The 16,594-nt window shown below is 53.4% G+C and overlaps 1 protein-coding gene across 1 annotated transcript; it reads left to right on the top strand.

Annotated features, from left to right (window-relative positions):
- The first annotated feature begins 4,237 nt into the window (after positions 1-4,237).
- Positions 4,238-16,557, top strand: Slc15a3 (solute carrier family 15 member 3). The gene is made up of 8 exons (XM_026407611.2): positions 4,238-5,419; positions 8,377-8,666; positions 10,495-10,642; positions 11,992-12,105; positions 12,807-12,975; positions 14,778-14,936; positions 15,779-15,934; positions 16,391-16,557. The coding sequence occupies exons 1-8, from the start codon at positions 4,862-4,864 to the stop codon at positions 16,543-16,545; spliced, it is 1,749 nt and encodes a 582-aa protein (XP_026263396.2). The 5' UTR covers positions 4,238-4,861; the 3' UTR covers positions 16,546-16,557.
- Positions 16,558-16,594: the final 37 nt, after the last annotated feature.

Consider the following 16,594-nt stretch of genomic DNA (forward strand, 5'->3'; position numbering starts at 1 on the left):
AAGGTAAGAATTATGATTCTCTTTCCATTTTACAGGTAAAGAAACTGAAGAGGCTAAGTAACTCTTAAGGTGTCAAAACTGGACCCTTTCTCAGGTGATCTAACTCCAGAGCTTGTTCTCTGGAAGAGGATGTTATGAGCCAGGTCTGGTGCCAGGCAATGGAGCACAGAGACAAAGAAAATACAACCCCTGTCCTCAGAAAGTCTCTAATGCACCAGGTGCAGTGGTGCACGCCTGTACTCCCAGCAGCTCTGCAAACTGAGGCAGGAGGAGCACAAGTTCAAAGCCAGCCTCAGCCACTTAGCAAGGCCCTAAGCAACTCAGTGAGACCCTGTCTCAAAATTAACAATTTTATAAAAGAGGGGCTGGGATGAAGCTCAGTGGTTAAGTGCTGCTGAGTTCAATCACTGGTACCAAAAATAAATAAATAAGAGTGCCCTGGAAGAAAGAGGGAAGTCAGCAGGCAGTTATGAGTCATGCAGGGGACCTGCATCCAACCCTGGAAATCAAAGGAGACTTCTCAGAAGAGAGAGCATCTGAGTCAAGCTCTCAGGGGTCAGTATTGATGAGTAGTGGAAGGTGCTAGGCTTGGAAGAGCAGCATGTGCCAAGTTCCAGGTGAAACAGAGCTGGAAGCTGAGCAGAGGGCAGAGTGGGGGTGGCAGGCAGGAGAGAGCACAGGATGCAGCTTGGGTGTTGGCACAGAAGGGGTAAATCCTGGCAGACCCTCTAGGTTGGACAAAGGAGTATGGACCCATCCAGAAAACAGGAAGGGGCCCTGTGGTTTTCAAGCTTTCTGGCCTCACTCCTGGGTGCCAAGAGGACAAGGAGGACAATCTGAGGAGTCCTCCTCTATTGCTATCTTCCACAGTGCAGGACACAATCAATGTGCCATCCTCAGCTGTGGCCCTGCGAACGTGCTGTTCATTACTCCGGCTTCTGCTCCTTTAAAAGCACCTGCCTGTCCTGGTGGTCATGGGAATGGACTAGAGCAGCCATACCTCCACCTGGTCCTGCCACAGTGCAACCAGATGGGGGCACTGCTGTGCAGCCACCTGCTTCCCATGAGAATGAGAGTGCTACTGGACAGCGAGCTGCAGGTAAAGTACAGTTTCCGGTTCACCTGCTGCTCTGTGGGACATGTTGGCACTGACCATCTGTGGCATAAACAGGGTGTTGGATTGGGCCACTCCTAGTGTAAGAAACTGATACAGTCAGCAATCCAGGAAGTCCCTGGGACTGTCGGTCTCCTTCCCTCTGTCCTGCCGGTCCTTCCTCCATAGATATACTGTATCCAGGTGGCTCAGGTATTTGCTTTCCACCTGTTCTCCAGTCCAGCATCCCCCCTGCAGGAACAGGGAGTAGGCTGTCCAGGTCTAAAAGAAATTCTGATTGTTCTGCATGTGTGGCAGACCTTGGCAGACAGCCCAGCCCACTGCCAGGGCCACATCATGGTCATCCTACAGAGTCCCAATGAGGCTATGCAATTCGATGCTTCCTGTGGCTATATGAGCTGCAGGCAGTGGAGCTCAGCAGTACTGGGGCATTGCTCAAAAGCTGCACCTAGAAACTGCAAGTTAGATCTGGGCTTCATCATTCCATTCTTTTCAACCACATAAAGTCATCGAGATGGGTTCTAGAAGGTGGGGCTAGAGCCCGGGAGGTTACGTAAATCCCACTTTTGAACTTCCCTAAATCTGACAACTCTCTCCCTGACCTGGCAGAGTGTCATCAGTAGGAAGTGGGAGACTGGAGAAGCCACTTCTACCTCTAGCCCCAGGCCATCCCTCCTCAGTGCAGCCTACGCCTTTCTCACACTCAAGGGCAGCTGCCAGAGATGCGCAGGCGAAGCAGCCCAGGGCCAGCAGCCTCCAACCAAGGCCCCCTGCAGCCCACCTCACCTTGCCAGCGTTCGGGGGCGGCTGCCTGTAGCGGGCCTGGCTCTGTCAGGCCCTCCGCAGCTTCAAGTGGCCAAACGCCTGAATTTTCATTTTGACATCTGAAGGAGATACTGAATTAATAACTTTGTTCATTCTTTGTTTTTTAAAATTTTAAATTGTTATAGATGACAACAGGATGCATTACAATTCATATTACACATATAGAGCACATTTTTTCATATCTCTGGTTGTACACAAGTAGAGTCACATCCTTCATGTCTTCATACACGTACTTAGGGTAATGATGACTATAGCATGCCACCGTCTTTCCTACCCCTGTGCCCCCTTCCATCCCCTCTCTCCCCTTTCCCCTTTGCTCTATCTAGAGTTCACTGAATCCTCCTATCCCCCCCCCACTCCCGGCATATTATGGATCAGCATCCTTAAATAATGACAAATGCAACAATGAAAACTTGACAGTCTGGGGCTGGACCCTACCTGGACCGAACCACTTGGGTCTGTGGGTCATGTCTGCGGCCATGAGCTCTCCAGCTCCTCTGTACTAGGAGTCCCTGCCCTAGCTGCTAATGATGTCACTTATGCCCCAAGTGACAATCAGTTACCCGCAGACACTACTTCCCCTCTCTGTCAGAGGCAACTCGCGCCTCCCTGTCTGTGCATGGAGTCCAGGTGCAAAGGAAGAAACTGCTCCGAGCTTTTCTCGGCTGCTTTCTTGTCTGCAGACCACACTGTGGTTAGAAGCCTTTCCCTCCTCCACTACCCTCCGAAGATCACTGAGAGCAAGCCAGGACTCTCCCTTGTAAGGCTCAGCACTCCAAGGTGGTCCTTGTCACCTCTGCCAGTCTAGGGACCTTGCCAAGACAGGTAGGAGCTGGGTCTGATATGACCTGCACTTTGTCCCCACACCCCGTGGCTGGGGATCCTGAGCTTCCTCCATGGAGAGGTGGAGATGGCTCATAGAGGTACCCTCTTCTCTCCCCTGCCTGGTCCAAAGCGAACTGTTCCTGACTGCAACGACAAGCAGAATTTAGAAGAGAGCCCTGCTTTCTTGCCACCACTCCTCAGTCTTATACCTCCAAGGGTTTGTATCATCCACCACAGCTTGGCGTCTTATCAGATATAATATATACACATATATAGATCACCAAAAATGATATATATGATCATATATTATATGATACATAAAGATCACCAAAAAATATATTATATTATAGATACATACATATGTATCATATAAAATACATATAGATGCATATGTATTTACAATATATATAGAATATATATATATATATATATATATATATATATATGCTTTTTGGTGATATATTCAGCGCTCTGGCAAGGTTCATGTTAACGTTTAGATTTCCTGATATTATCTTTACAAATCTTGCCTTGGGACATTCTTCATTCCCATTCATTTATTCACCCAGTACTTGTTGAGCATCTGCTATTTTGCCAAGCAGACTCTGGGAAATCACTGGGAATGAGACAGCTAAAGGTTAGATAAGGTCCTTGACCCAGTGGAGAGGACATTCTACTGGAGAAAAGGCTACGCCAGTGACTGAACTGAAGACATTATAACAGGACAAGGTGACAGAGAGGATGCTGAGAAGCCAGTTGCTCACTAAGATGATCAGGAGAGGTGCCTATTGAGAGAGATCATTTAATAAGGGTTGAAATTCAAATAAAGAGAAAAAGGCAGCCATGCATAGAGGAAGAGTCTTTCTGGCAGAGAGGAAGCAAAGGTGTAGTCTCAGAGGTAGGAAGGAACCCGGTTTGGGGAAGAATCAGAAAGGTCAGTTGGCTGGATTCCCTGAACTTGAAGCAGAGATGAAGTCAGAGGAGGTATCAGATCCTGCTGGGTTTGAAGGTCAGGATGGGGACTGGTTCTTGCTCTCAGAAATAGGGAGGAGGGCTTTAAGTAGGGGACTCACTGTGATTGCGTCTGAGCTCAGTGCCCTTTTCAATCTCGACTCCCTTGTGGGTACTGTATGGAGTTATTGGCTTCTGGAAGGTGTCCCCACTTCCTTCCTCAGAAGAGCATTTGCACAATCTGAATTGCACGGCCAGAGCTTCCCCTGTCACTCAGGACCCAGGGGCAGAGGTTTACCCTGCCTTCTGTTGCCAGGAACCTGGCCATGGTCCACTCCTTTCCCCATCTCCTCCTGGGGCTCAGTCTCTGCATCTCTGAAGTGGGTGGGTGGACCCAATGCTGCAGGATGGCCTGTCCAGGTCCATCAGTCCAGCCTTGGATTCTGATTGGAAGGGGATGAAGCAGAAGTGAAATCCTGTTGAGAAACGAAAGTGAAAGACAGAAAGTAGCCCTCCAGACTCTGAGGAGGCTAGCGGAGGTGGGGTGAGGGTCATAGGCAGAGGAGATTTTTAGAAAGCAGGGTGGGCAGGGGCCTTGTGACCCAAGCTTTCATTTCTCCTAAATACCATGTGACAAACGCAGCTAGCTGCTGAGAGAAAGGGGAAGGAGGGAAGCCCAGAATTTCTTAAGAAGCAGAGAGGGTGACAGAGGCTGAGCTGGAGGGAGAGTCAGAAGGGACTGGGAGAGGAGGGGAGGCAGTCTGGGGACAAGAGCGTGGAGGAGCCCACAGGGGCGGCTGGGCCGGTGGGAGGGCAGTGAGGCCCAGGTGTCATAGGGGGAGGGGACCACAGTTAAGAAAGAGCAGCCAACCGGGGAGACCAGCAGGAAAGAGGGGGAGGGGCAGCGAGGTGGAGAGGAAGGGCTGAAAGGAAGGGGAGACCGGGTCAGGGTGCAGGAAGGAGAGGACAGGGCCCAGGGAGGCCCCTGGGGAGGAGAGCAGAGCGAGGAGGAGCTGGGAGTGGGAAGGGGAGAAGGGAGGAGGAGGTGGAGGAGTGATCGGAGAGGTAGAGAGGAAGACAGGACGGGGGAAGTGGGGTTAGAGGGCTAGAAAGGAGGGCGAGGCCCGGGGCCCAGGAGCGGCGCCCAGGATGCCCGGGCCGCGCGCCACGGAGCAGCCCCACATCCTCGGGGAGCGCCGGCCGCTGCTAGCGCGCGGCGCGCGGGGTCCCCGACGGTGGCGGCGGGCGGCGACGACAGCGGTGCTGCTGGTGGCGATGCTGGAGCGCGCCGCTTTCTTCGGCGTCGCCGCCAACCTCGTGCTGTACCTCAACAGCTGGAACTTCAACTGGGCGGGCGAGCAGGCGTCGCTGGCCGCGCTCGTCTTCCTGGGCGCCTCCTATCTGCTGGCGCCCGTGGGGGGCTGGCTGGCGGACGTGTACCTGGGCCGCCACCGCGTCGTCACCATCAGCCTGCTGCTCTACCTGGCCGCCTCGTGCCTGCTGCTCGCCACCTCCATCCCAGATGGCCGCAGCTCCTTCTGCGGAGAGATGCCCGAGTGGCCGCTGGGACCCTCCTGCCCCTCTTCCGACTGCCATCATGCCCTGCCCAGCCCCTACTGCGCGCCCACCCTCTACGCCACACTGCTGCTGCTCGCCCTGGCTGCCAGCTCCGTGAGAAGCAGCCTCACCTCTTTCGGGGGAGACCAGGTGAGTGGCAGGAAGGCCCACCAACGGGAAGCCCAGGGGACTGAAGAATAGCAACTCCGTGGGGGCTGAGACCGTAGCCAGGAGGCCAGTGTGACCTCAGACGGACCACTTCTCCTTTCTGGTCCAGCTTCCTTATTTGAAAGAAGAGGGGATGCTGGCCCTGGAAGATCAATGACAACAACAGGAATGACCACAGTTGGCCTTCTTTGAGCCATGTCCCAGGCACCAAACTAAACGCTTTCAATGTTTTAACTCACCCCTCTTAACTACCCACGAGGTAGGTAGTATTATCATGCCCATTTTACAGATAAGGACTCTGAGACCTCAGGGTTTAATCAGCTTATGAAAGATGACATAAAGAGCAGGTCAAGAAGCAGGACATGGGCAGCTGGACCTCAGGCCCCACTGTGAGCCCCATCTCTGTGTTCTAGGGATCTGGGTGCTGGGGCAGGGACCAGCCTGGCTTTTCCCGTCAACAGTGGCAGGGACTGTCAGGCTGACTTGTTCAGATCCCGGCTCTGCCCCTCAGCAGCAGGGGACAGTTGGGCATGTATCTCCACCTCTGAGCCTTTCTTCATTCTTCCTTGGACAGAGTGTGGCGTGTAAGAGAAATTCGATAACTATTTGCTAAATGAGTAAGTGCTTTAAAACATGGCCATATTTTGGTAGCTCTGCTCAGTAGGACCTGAGACCATAATTCGAACTAATGTGGGGTATTGTTAAAACGACACGTACAGTGTGAACGAGCAGGGGCAGCATGCAGAGCCACAGAGACAGACTGCGAACAGCCACGTGAAAACACCAGGTGTCAGCCATGGGGGGACCTGGAAACGGATTTCAACAGCAGTGTGACCAGGCCACTGGGCTAATTGTGCTCCCCACCCCCCTTGACTCTAGTGTTTCAAGTATTCTTTAATTGCATTTACAAAGGGGACATTTTATCCAGCTGGCATCCACAATCCAGCGCCCAGCACCATGTCTGGTGTCCTTGCGAAGGAGTCACTTGTACAACCCATTTAGATTCCTTTGATGATGGGACACTTGGTGCCCTCTGGGTGTCCCTGTCCCTCTCCCCCTTCTTCAGACTCAAAGCCCCAACACCTGTGAATAAGAACTTCCCATCTTCCCTTAATTCTGCTCTTTTGTTGACATCCCACTACCCACCTACCCCCAGCTACCCTTAACCCATTCCCTGGCCCCTTGACCTCCAAAGACCTCAGACATCCAGTGCCTTTTGTCTCCTTTATCCTAGTGGCAGAATTGGTCCCCCAGGGGCCAGGCCACTGAATAGAGTCTCCCATGGCATCCACAGGGACAGTGATTCCTGTGCATCCCCATACTTACTGAGCATGAACTTTGAGCAGAAGGAGGCTGGACTGGAAGGCTGGCATAGAACTAAGACCCGAACCCAAGACAGGGCAGAAACACTGGTGAGGAGAGGATGGACATCACTGGATTACAAATGGTTCTGCCTGAATGGATGGGCTGACAGGAGTGGGTGCAACGGAGCACTGAGGAGGCAGCTTCAGGATTCAGGGGAATAGTCAGTCAGGAGACCTGGGGTGGGAAGGGCTGGCACCATCTGGCAGACAGCTATACCCAGGAGCTGCAATGAACACACTTGCTGACTTCAGAAAGGGCCATCCATCATTCTCGACAAACTGTCTGCTCCTTCTGGAAGAACTCACTTATATCCTGAATGGGCTGCCTGGTCTTCCCCTTAGAGTTACAATTGTCATATTCATTTATTTCCAATTAATAAATGGAAGTGGCTGCTCATAATGGGACTTACTCAATTTTCCACTTGAAAGTCCAGAGCAAAGATTCTAATGAGTTATCTTGTCCCTCCCTCCCCATCACTAGGAAGTCCCCTTGGAATCTCCAGAGAAATGCAATTTTAAGCATATCTGTATGGATTATAATTCTGCATTTAGACAGGGAGCAAAATATTTATCTTTTTCCCACTGCAAGTACAGAAAGTATAGCTTGACACAATCTTCTTAGCTAGTAGAAATATGTGTCCCCTGGGTAGAAGGACAGTACAGGATTCTGAGACTAGGGTGGTGGTGTTTGAATGGGTGGGTGGTTTAACAAAGTGGAGAATCATTTATCCTGAGAAATGACCCCAGTCTTCACTGTTTTTGAGAAATGCAGTTGACCAGGCCACGTCCCAGACCAGCTGAATCAGAATCTGGCACCAGGTTCTAGCAGGTAGGACAGGACAGCCAGTGTCACTGAACCAAGCCAGCAGACCCGAAGCAGGCCTGTGCCTAACTGTTGCAGATTGATCTAAATCTGCATAGATTTGGATTTCCTGCCCACCCACCCTTGCTTGTGGGCCTGAAAAAAATTATTTTTACCGGGTCAGAACCTGCTCTTGGGGCCATGTCCAAAGACCCCCTCCACCTTCCCTGATTATACCAACCTTGTTTGATTGGATATAAAACAGAGGCTAGTTGGGCACAGGGATGGGCCACAAAACAGTCTCTGCACCTCCAAAATGATGAAGAAATTCTCATTTTTTTGAATTATTCTTTTAGTATTATGCATACATCATATTTAACCGTGTGGAACACAACTGAGATCTTTATTGGCTTTTTTCTGATCATAAAAGTAACGCATAGCGTAGGTTTCTCAGTCAAAGACAAAGGGATAAATTAACCAAAAGTGAATGAAGTGACATCTGTTGGGTGCACTACTTAGTGACAATAAAAAAAGCAATGTGTGTCATGGGCATGTAAAAACAGCTGTGCCAAAATGTTCCGATCAAACAAGTGGCTCCCAAAAGAAAGATTTACTCACTGTTTCAACAAATATTTAATTGAGCATGAGTGTAGTGATCAGAGATTAGGAAGTGCCCACCCACTGACCCAGGAAGTGCCCCTGGGGGAGAGAGGGGCACAGGGACAGACCCCTGGACCTCCCTGACCCCACTCTTACCCCTGGCTGGCTGGCAGGTGATGGATCTTGGCCGCGATGCCACCCGCCGCTTCTTCAACTGGCTTTATTGGAGCATCAACCTGGGGGCCGTGTTCTCGCTGCTGGTTGGGTCCTTCATCCAGCAGAACATCAGCTTCACGGCGGGCTACAGCATCCCCGTGGGCTGTGTGGGCCTGGCCTTCTTCGTCTTCCTCTTTGCCTCCCCTGTCTTTATCTCCAAGCCCCCCACGGGCAGCCAAGTATCCTCCATGCTTAAGCTTGCTCTCCAGAACTGCTGCCCCTGGCTGTGGCACCGACATGCTGCCAGGTAAGAAGGGACGTCTGGGAAAGGAGGTCCCCTTCTGGGGCGGTGTGGCCTAACTGACAGACATTCTGGTTCAGGTCCAGCAAACGGCCTTTTATGATGACCTTCTCCCTGCAGGGGGCCAGAGCTACCCACCATGACTGAGGCTGGCAGTGAAGGTCAAGGTGGTGGTGGTGACAGTGGTATGATCGGTGACCTTCTAACTGGGGAACCTGTGAGGACGCTCATGGTCTTGACAGTGTGATGTTGGTGATGCAGGTGGGGACAAGGGTGTTGGTCCCTGCGGCGAAGACAACACTGGCAACGCTGCCCAGTTATTAAGTCTAACCAACTTAAATCAGCCAACCTCGCCCCTGACCCCCCATTGGCTGACATCCAAGGGCTTTGCACATGCCCAGTGGCTTCCTTTTGCCCTCTCCTTCCTACCTTAATTGACTGCGTATGCTAAGCACATGGATGTGCAGACCTCGGAGCCCGTTACAGCTCCTGTCAGTGAGAACTAGACGGAAAAGTCAAGAGCTTGTCCCCCGCAGCCTGTTGTACTGCTAGAGGTTCTGTGACTGTAGTCACCAGGTGCCAAGAGTCTGGTTGTCTGATTATCTGTCGTTGCCTAACGAACCACCTCACAGCTCACTGGCCTAAACAACAACCTTTTCACCCCCTCTCATAATTCTGTGGGTGACCGAGCTCCAGAGGGGAGTTTGACGTCACCAGGGCCACAGTCATTTGGGGACTTGAAAGGGCTCATCCAAGATGACTCATTTATGTGGCTGGCAGTTGATGATGACTGTGGGCTGGGAACTCAGCTGGGACTGCCACTGGAGCTTCAGTTCCCCTTCATGTGGCCCCGTCTTGTGGCTTGAGCTCCGCAGCGCATGGGGGTCCAGGTTGCAAGAGGGAGTATTCCAAGAATGAATGCTCCAGAGGGCAGGAAGTGGACGCTCTGGGGTCTTCCTAAGGCCCTGGAGGGTTTGGCTGTCCCAGAGCATCACTCTGCCTTGCTCTGTTGGTCAAAGTGTCACAGGCTGGCCTGGAATCAGTGGCAGGGGACAGAACCAGCTGTTGGAGGAGTGGCATTGCATTACTGATATGCATCTCCACTTTTGGAGACAATCACACTGGTAGTGTCCCCTTGGGAATCTCAAAGGATGCTATAAGACTTTGGGGCAAGAAGAAATCAGAAATTCTCAGGACAAAGGGGAAAGGGCAAAGGGTACAGGGTGTGGATCTATCCAGACGACTCAGGATGCTCCCTCACTCTTGCCTCTCTACTCCCACCCTTGTCACGTAGGATGGGATATTAAGTCCCCCTTGAGCCCATTCTTGAGAATGGACCTGGGGGATGGCAACAGGGGAATTTGGGTGTCAAATCCATGACAGCCACTGAGTCTTGGGACTTCCCTGGTTCCCATGACAAATCAATGCTGTGAGCCAGAAAGTCCCTTAAGAGTCTGCTTGCCACGCCTCTGGCCCCAAAGGGGCCACAGATGGAGAGTGACATGATGGGCCACCTTCGCTACTAAAGAGACAATAGTGGTAATATTAACAGTGGTGGTGCCAACACTGCAAACAAGTGACAGTGATAGAAATGAAACCTGGGTGGAGAGATGGTTTCAGTGGCAGTGATGATGGTAAGGACACTGGTCTTGTGCTGGTGGTGAAGACGATGTCCACAGTGGAGTGGAGGGGTGAGGGGGTGACCGCTGAGGTGACGGCTGTGGTGAGTGGTGATCTTAGGTGGTTAGGGAATAATGGAGGAGGTGAAAGCGGTGGCCATGGTAATGAGAATGATGATGGCTGCCATTTTACCTTCTGTCCTTGTGGCCCACAGAGATGCTCCAGGTGCCCACCTGCTGCCTGACCACAGATATCCCCAGCCTGGTCCTTCTCATGAAGAGGACATTGCCAACTTTCAGGTGCTGATGAAGATCTTGCCCGTCATGGTGACCCTGGTGCCCTACTGGATGGTGTACTTCCAGGTGGGCACCCCTGCCTTTTGATCTGGGGCCCTGACTCCCCAGGTCCTCATTAGTCATCTTAGGAGCCCAGGGCCTGCAGGAAGGGCCAGAGCAAAATGAGTTGCTGCTATGCACCAGCTGCTGTGGACCGGATACGGTACCATCCCAGTGATTAAAGCCCCACCCCAGGTGATTGCAGGAGGCCCAGCTCCTTGACTCGGATGCCCCACCCCTCTGGGCTCCAGTGCCCGACTTGTGCCCTGGACGGCTCAGACCAGCAGCTCTTTAGCTCCGTGCATTCAGATCTCCAACTGTGCATGGGTGGCAGGGAGGGTGTGTTGGTGGCCAAGGCCCCACTGCAGGTTGGGGGTAGGCTCGGGAGTGAAGCACACGACCACTGTGGTTCCTAGTTGCCTAGTTGCACCCTAGAATCTCCTGCAGAGCTTTTTAAAAAGCACAGATTCCCAAGCCCCACCCCAGACTACAGAATTGTGTGTGGGGGGGGAGTACCTTGTTTAATAAGCTTCTCCGATGGTGTGGGGATCAGATTTGAGAGCTGTTGCCTCCCAACCATCATGCTGCTTCCAAGGGTGTGTGTGTGTGTTTGGACAGCAGCCTAACCAGCCCCTGATCCCCAGACCATAGGGTTGTTGCCCCCATAGCCTCTTCATTGGAACCCATAAGACAGGGTCATGCAAGTCCAGCCTGCTACTTAGGGGAGGCACAGAGAGTGTCCATGATGAGATCAGGGACACGGGGAGGGTGTCCATGGCCATTTTCCGTCATACCAGTTGTCCTATTGGTTAGTAATCAGCTGCTACCCTGAGCACCCTGAGCCCTCCCCTGCACCTGCCCCTCCTGGGGAGTCCCCTGGACCTCTTGGTTCCTAGCAGCTAGAGACAATGCCTGGTGTGGCAGGAGGCGGGGTGCTGGGCCGCTCCTGCAGCTATGTCCAGCGCCATTCTGGGGTCGGCAGTGCCTATGCAGTTCCTGTGCACGTTAACCTGCGGGACTCTGCTTGCCTTCAGTGCCAGAGGAGAACCTGCTGAGGGGTCAACCATGTCATTATCCTCCCCATTTCAACAAACATTATCCAGCCCCACTCTGGGCTGCTCCCTGGAGACACAACTCTGAGCAGGACCAGTTGTTCCCTGGCTTGGGGATAAGGCTGCCAGCACTGGACTGGCCAGAGAACCTGGCTCTCAAGAAGGAAGGGATGGGTGTGACCTTCTCCCCGATGCTGGGAGAGCGGACAGCTGCTCAGCTGCCCTGTGCTGCTGCAGAGGAATGGCCTCCCTGGGAGCACCTGGGAGCCCATGGGGCTGGAGCCAGGAGCTCCACACCAGCGTCCCCTTGGCCTCTCTTGACAGATGCAGTCCACCTACGTCCTGCAAGGCCTCCACCTCCACATCCCCAACATATTCCCAGCCCACCCTGCCAACAGCTCCCCGGCTCTGAGCAGCAGCAGCAGCAGCGGCTACAGGGTGAGGCAAAGCGCGTGTTCAGCCTCCCGTTCAGGCAGCAGGAGAGGCCTCTAGAAGGGAAAGGAAGCCCCTTAACCCTCCCCTCCTCCAGCTGCAGGGCGCCCTCTGGATACAGGGGAAGCACCTGGAGGGTGGGTGGCCCTGTGCCACAGCCCAGGCATCCTGCTCCGGTCAGCTTCACTGCTCCATGCTGTGGCTCTGAAGCAGGCCTCACTGTCCCTGTCACACCCTCAGACGGAGCCCAGATAGGTCTCCCTGCAACTCTGCCCTGTTCCCTCTGTCTCTGGGACCCTGGGACACCTGGGCCTCTGCCTTCCACCAGAACTTCCTAAGTCAGTTCCTTGGCATTGCAGAGACTCAAAGTCAAAGGTTTTCAGAGCTGGCAGATAAATGACATATTTGTCATTATACTCCCTTTCCTCGACTGTGGCAGACATCACTAATCAATCGTGACGTGTTTTCCTGAGGAGCCCATGAATGTGCTAAGCAGCCACTACCAATTGATAGGATACAGGAGGAACCTATTTGCCATCCCTGATCTGATCCGCCCCCTAGTTACACAGCTGAGGAGTTTGAGGTCTGGAGGGGGCAGGGGGCTGGTCCTGGGTTACTCAGGGACCTTCTGAAGCTGAGGTCTGAGGAGTCCAGCCCGGAGTCCTTCTGCGCTGCTAGCCTGCCCCTCATGGCTGCCTCCTGCCCAGTTCCCAGAAGCCTGGCTCCTGCTGGCCAACGTGGTGGTGGTGCTGATTCTCGTCCCTCTCAAGGATCACTTGATTGACCCTTTCCTGCTGCGGCGGGGGCTGCTTCCCTCAGCTCTGCAGAAAATGGCTCTGGGGATGTTCTTTGGTTTTACCTCCGTCATTGTAGCAGGTATGTGGAGGGGCATGGGGCTGAGATCCAGCCTTTGTCTGTCTGAGGTGAGGGTGGAGGGGCTGCCCCACCATGCTGAAGCTGTGGCCCAGGCCACATGCCCCCCAACACACCCACACACAGGTGTCCGCCGTAGCCTCCCAGGAGGTCAAGCTAAAAGAGACCCTGCTCATTGAATCTGCCTCTCTGATTTTGACAGATGAGTAAACTCAGGCAGAGAGAAGAGCGACTATTTCCCCAGTGGGATATAGGCTCCTTGAAGGATGATGATGATGATGCTCCTCCTCCTCCCCACTCCTCCTTTTCTTCCTCCCTCTCTTCTCCTGCTCCCCCTCCCTCTCCTCCTCCTCCTCCTTTTTTCCACTTCTCTGGATAATGCACAGGGTCTAGTGGTGCATACCTGCAACCCCAGCAACTCAGGAGGCTGAGGCAAAGGATCACAAGTTCAAGGAGACCAGCCTTGGCAACTTAGCAAGACTGTCTCAAAATCAAAATCAAAAGGGCTGTGGATATAGCTTAGTGTGTACAGTGCCCCTGTGTTCAATCCCCAGTGCTGCAAAAAAAAAAAAAAAAAAAAGAAAGGGTGGGGTGGAGAGGGGGTTGAGTAGATTTTTCAAAGATGCACTCACTGCCTCTTGGCAACAAATCAGGACTTAAAAAAAAAAAAAGAAATCCTCTTCCTTCTTCTATTTCAAAACCATTTGAAGCCTGTGTGTGTGTGTGTGTGTGTGTGTGTGTGTGTGTAAAATGCTAGGCTGGGACAGCACTTGCCTACCAGACATGTGAGATCCTGGGTTTGATCCCCAACACCTAAAAAATCAACCAACCAATCAATAAAATGTAAAAATAAACCTAAAAGGGCTCAGGTAAGGAAGGCTTCATGCTGTTGCTCAACCCGAAGCCTTTCACCTAGGAGCTCTGTGATCCTGAAGTTGCATCACATCTCCAAGCTGCACCTTCTAAGCAGGGATAGGAATGCATTCAGACCTGGAGGGGGCCAGGCTCTGCCTTCATAGTCCGGTGTGGTGAGGATCAGAGGCGATGGAGTCTGCGGGCGTAGCACCTATAATGTGACTGAAGAAACTGAAGCTCAATAAACAGTATTATGTTGAAAATATGAAAATCAAGCTAGATTCATTTTTGGCTATGTGCTTTAATGCTTTCTCTCCTATTCCATCCTCCTAGTGACCCTGGGAATTTTACTCCTGCTTCTTACACACAAGGGAACTGAGTCTCAGAGAGGTTAAGTGACTTGTCGAAGGTCATATAGCAAGTCAGTGGCAGGGCCAGGATTGGAACCCATGTCCCCTAACTCCTTGTTCAGTGTTTGTTCCACTAGAGCACAGTTGTCTTCCAGGCAAGGAAGAGAAAGAGATTAAACAAACTTAAAAGCCAGGTTTGAAACACTCCCATAATACTTAACACTGCAATCCAGAAGTCATGTGACACTGTGAAAAGTAGGCCAGCTTTGAAACCAGATATACTGGAGCTCAGATCCAACCCTGATTACTTATCAGCTGTGTTATTCTGGGCTGGTTGCTCAACCCAGGTTTCGCTTTCTTCATTTGCAAGAATGCCATCCCAGGCTCTTGATAAGCGAGAGTAATTGCTGCCAAGTACAAATCTAGCTCTGAGCTTCCCGTCAGCCAAGGCAAAAAGAGGAGTCCAAACTCACATCTTCCTCATCCTCCAGGCCAGTCAACCAATCACTGGTTATGTAATAGCACCCATCACACACTGAAGTCTGCTGTGGGTGGGCTTGGGGTGGGCCTGGCTGGACTCTCCTTCTGCTCCCCCACCAGGAGTCCTTGAGATGGAGCGCTTACAGTACATCTCCCACAATGAGACGGTGTCCCAGGTGATTGGAAAGGACCTGTACTACGCAGCCCCACTGTCCATCTGGTGGCAGATCCCTCAGTACCTGCTCATTGGGATCAGTGAGATTTTTGCCAGCATCTCAGGTACCTGGGTCCCCTCCCCTGCCCTGCACCTGTGCTGGGCTCTTCCCTTGGATGCTTCCAGGCTGGGGCCCTTGGACATAGCCCCAGGACTTGCACACTGAGGAAGGCAGTGGCTTGGAGCCAGCCACTGTGATGGGTCCTGGGAATTTGGAGGTGAAAAGGCACTTCCCACACCCACTTTCCACATGTCCCCAGGGCCATGTCCCCCACCTTCTGGGTCTGCAGTTGTTATCCCCCCTGCCTTGGGCGGTCTCCCTTTTCCCTTTCAATTCTGAACCTCAACGTCAAAGCCCCCGAGCAGAAGGGTCCTCCCAGCCCACAGCACCCTGCCCTATTATGCGCGAATGTCTCTCTCACAAGCACTGGGCGGGGAGCTGGAGCCACAAGCCTGGGGTGGGCTCCTCTGCTAGGTGTGGGGTGGGACATAGAGATAAAGCCAACCCTGTGAGCTCACTCAGGCTGGGGTGGGGGACATTCATGAGAATCATAAACCGTGACCGCGCTGTAGAGTGGGGGAGCGACGGGCAGCACACAGCAGGTGGGAGAAAGGACCTCACAGGCAGAGGGAATGACGAAGGTAGGGAGTCAGATGGCGCTATCTGGGGGTGCCATCCCTAAAATAGGAGGGGCAGGACAGGTGCCAGAGCTCTTGGGGCAGTGTGTGCAGCGTCCAGGGCAGGGGGTCAGCAAGGAGGTGATCAACCAGATGGTGATGAGCAGAGCAGATGGGAGGGTGGCCCGGGGGCTCCAGCACCATCACAGCCACAGGGGCTGTGGGAGGGGGCAGGTGGCCCAGCAGGTGCACAGAGCTCCTCCTCAGCCCCTCCCTGTCCTCCCCACAGGCCTGGAGTTTGCCTACTCGGAGGCCCCGCGCTCCATGCAGGGCGCCATCATGGGCATCTTCTTCTGCCTGTCCGGGGTGGGCTCCCTGTTGGGCTCCAGCCTAGTGGCACTACTGTCCTTGCCAGGGGGCTGGATGTACTGCCCTGAGGACTTTGGTAAGTATGGAGGTCTCCCCGGCAGGGGGTGGACGGAGGGGCGGGAAGGAAGCGGCGACTGCTGTGGGCTTTGATGGGAGGCAGAATGGACCAGGGGCTGGCGCTAGGGGAAATGGGCTGTAGCCCAAACATGACCAGTCCCCCACAGCGTGGCCTCACTGTGGGCCTCGGCTTCTCCAGCTGTTCAGAAGGAAGCATTGAACTCAGTGGCCCTGCGAGGCTCCTCTGGGCTTCTGGAACTCTCTCGTTCCGGCCAGTTACTTTTCTCAGAGGGAAATTAGAGACTCCCCAGGGGACACTGAGAGAGTCAGACCTGGAGGGCTCTCTACCAGGGTCCCTGGATCGCACCCACTGCCCGCTTTACCTTAGCTGCCAGCCCGGGGGGCGGGGACATGGCAGGGAGCGGATGCAAGACAAGGAGCCCTTCCTGACAAATGCCAACCCCTCCTTCCTCAGGGAACATCAACAACTGCCAGATGGATCGCTACTTCTTCCTGCTGGCTGGCATTCAGGCCGTCACGGCCACCCTGTTCATCTGGATCGCTCGTCGCTACGAGAGGGCACGACAGGGCCTATCCGTCCAAAACTGTTCCAGCAGGGACAGGGGCTGAGCAGGGCCCACCAAGCCCGCACTTCTCCCCAAGGACAGACGGCGGCACA

This window comes from Urocitellus parryii, chromosome 4, assembly GCF_045843805.1.
Source record: "Urocitellus parryii isolate mUroPar1 chromosome 4, mUroPar1.hap1, whole genome shotgun sequence".
Taxonomy (NCBI): domain Eukaryota; kingdom Metazoa; phylum Chordata; class Mammalia; order Rodentia; family Sciuridae; genus Urocitellus; species Urocitellus parryii.

Bases quoted from the DNA above. Each gene is read 5' to 3' on its own strand.
- Slc15a3 (XM_026407611.2), top strand. From the start codon at position 4,862: ATGCCCGGGCCGCGCGCCACGGAGCAGCCCCACATCCTCGGGGAGCGC. The intron at 8,667-10,494 runs GTAAGAAGGGAC...TGTGGCCCACAG, and splicing joins TGGCACCGACATGCTGCCAG to AGATGCTCCAGGTGCCCACC. The intron at 12,106-12,806 runs GTGAGGCAAAGC...CCTCCTGCCCAG, and splicing joins GCAGCAGCAGCGGCTACAGG to TTCCCAGAAGCCTGGCTCCT.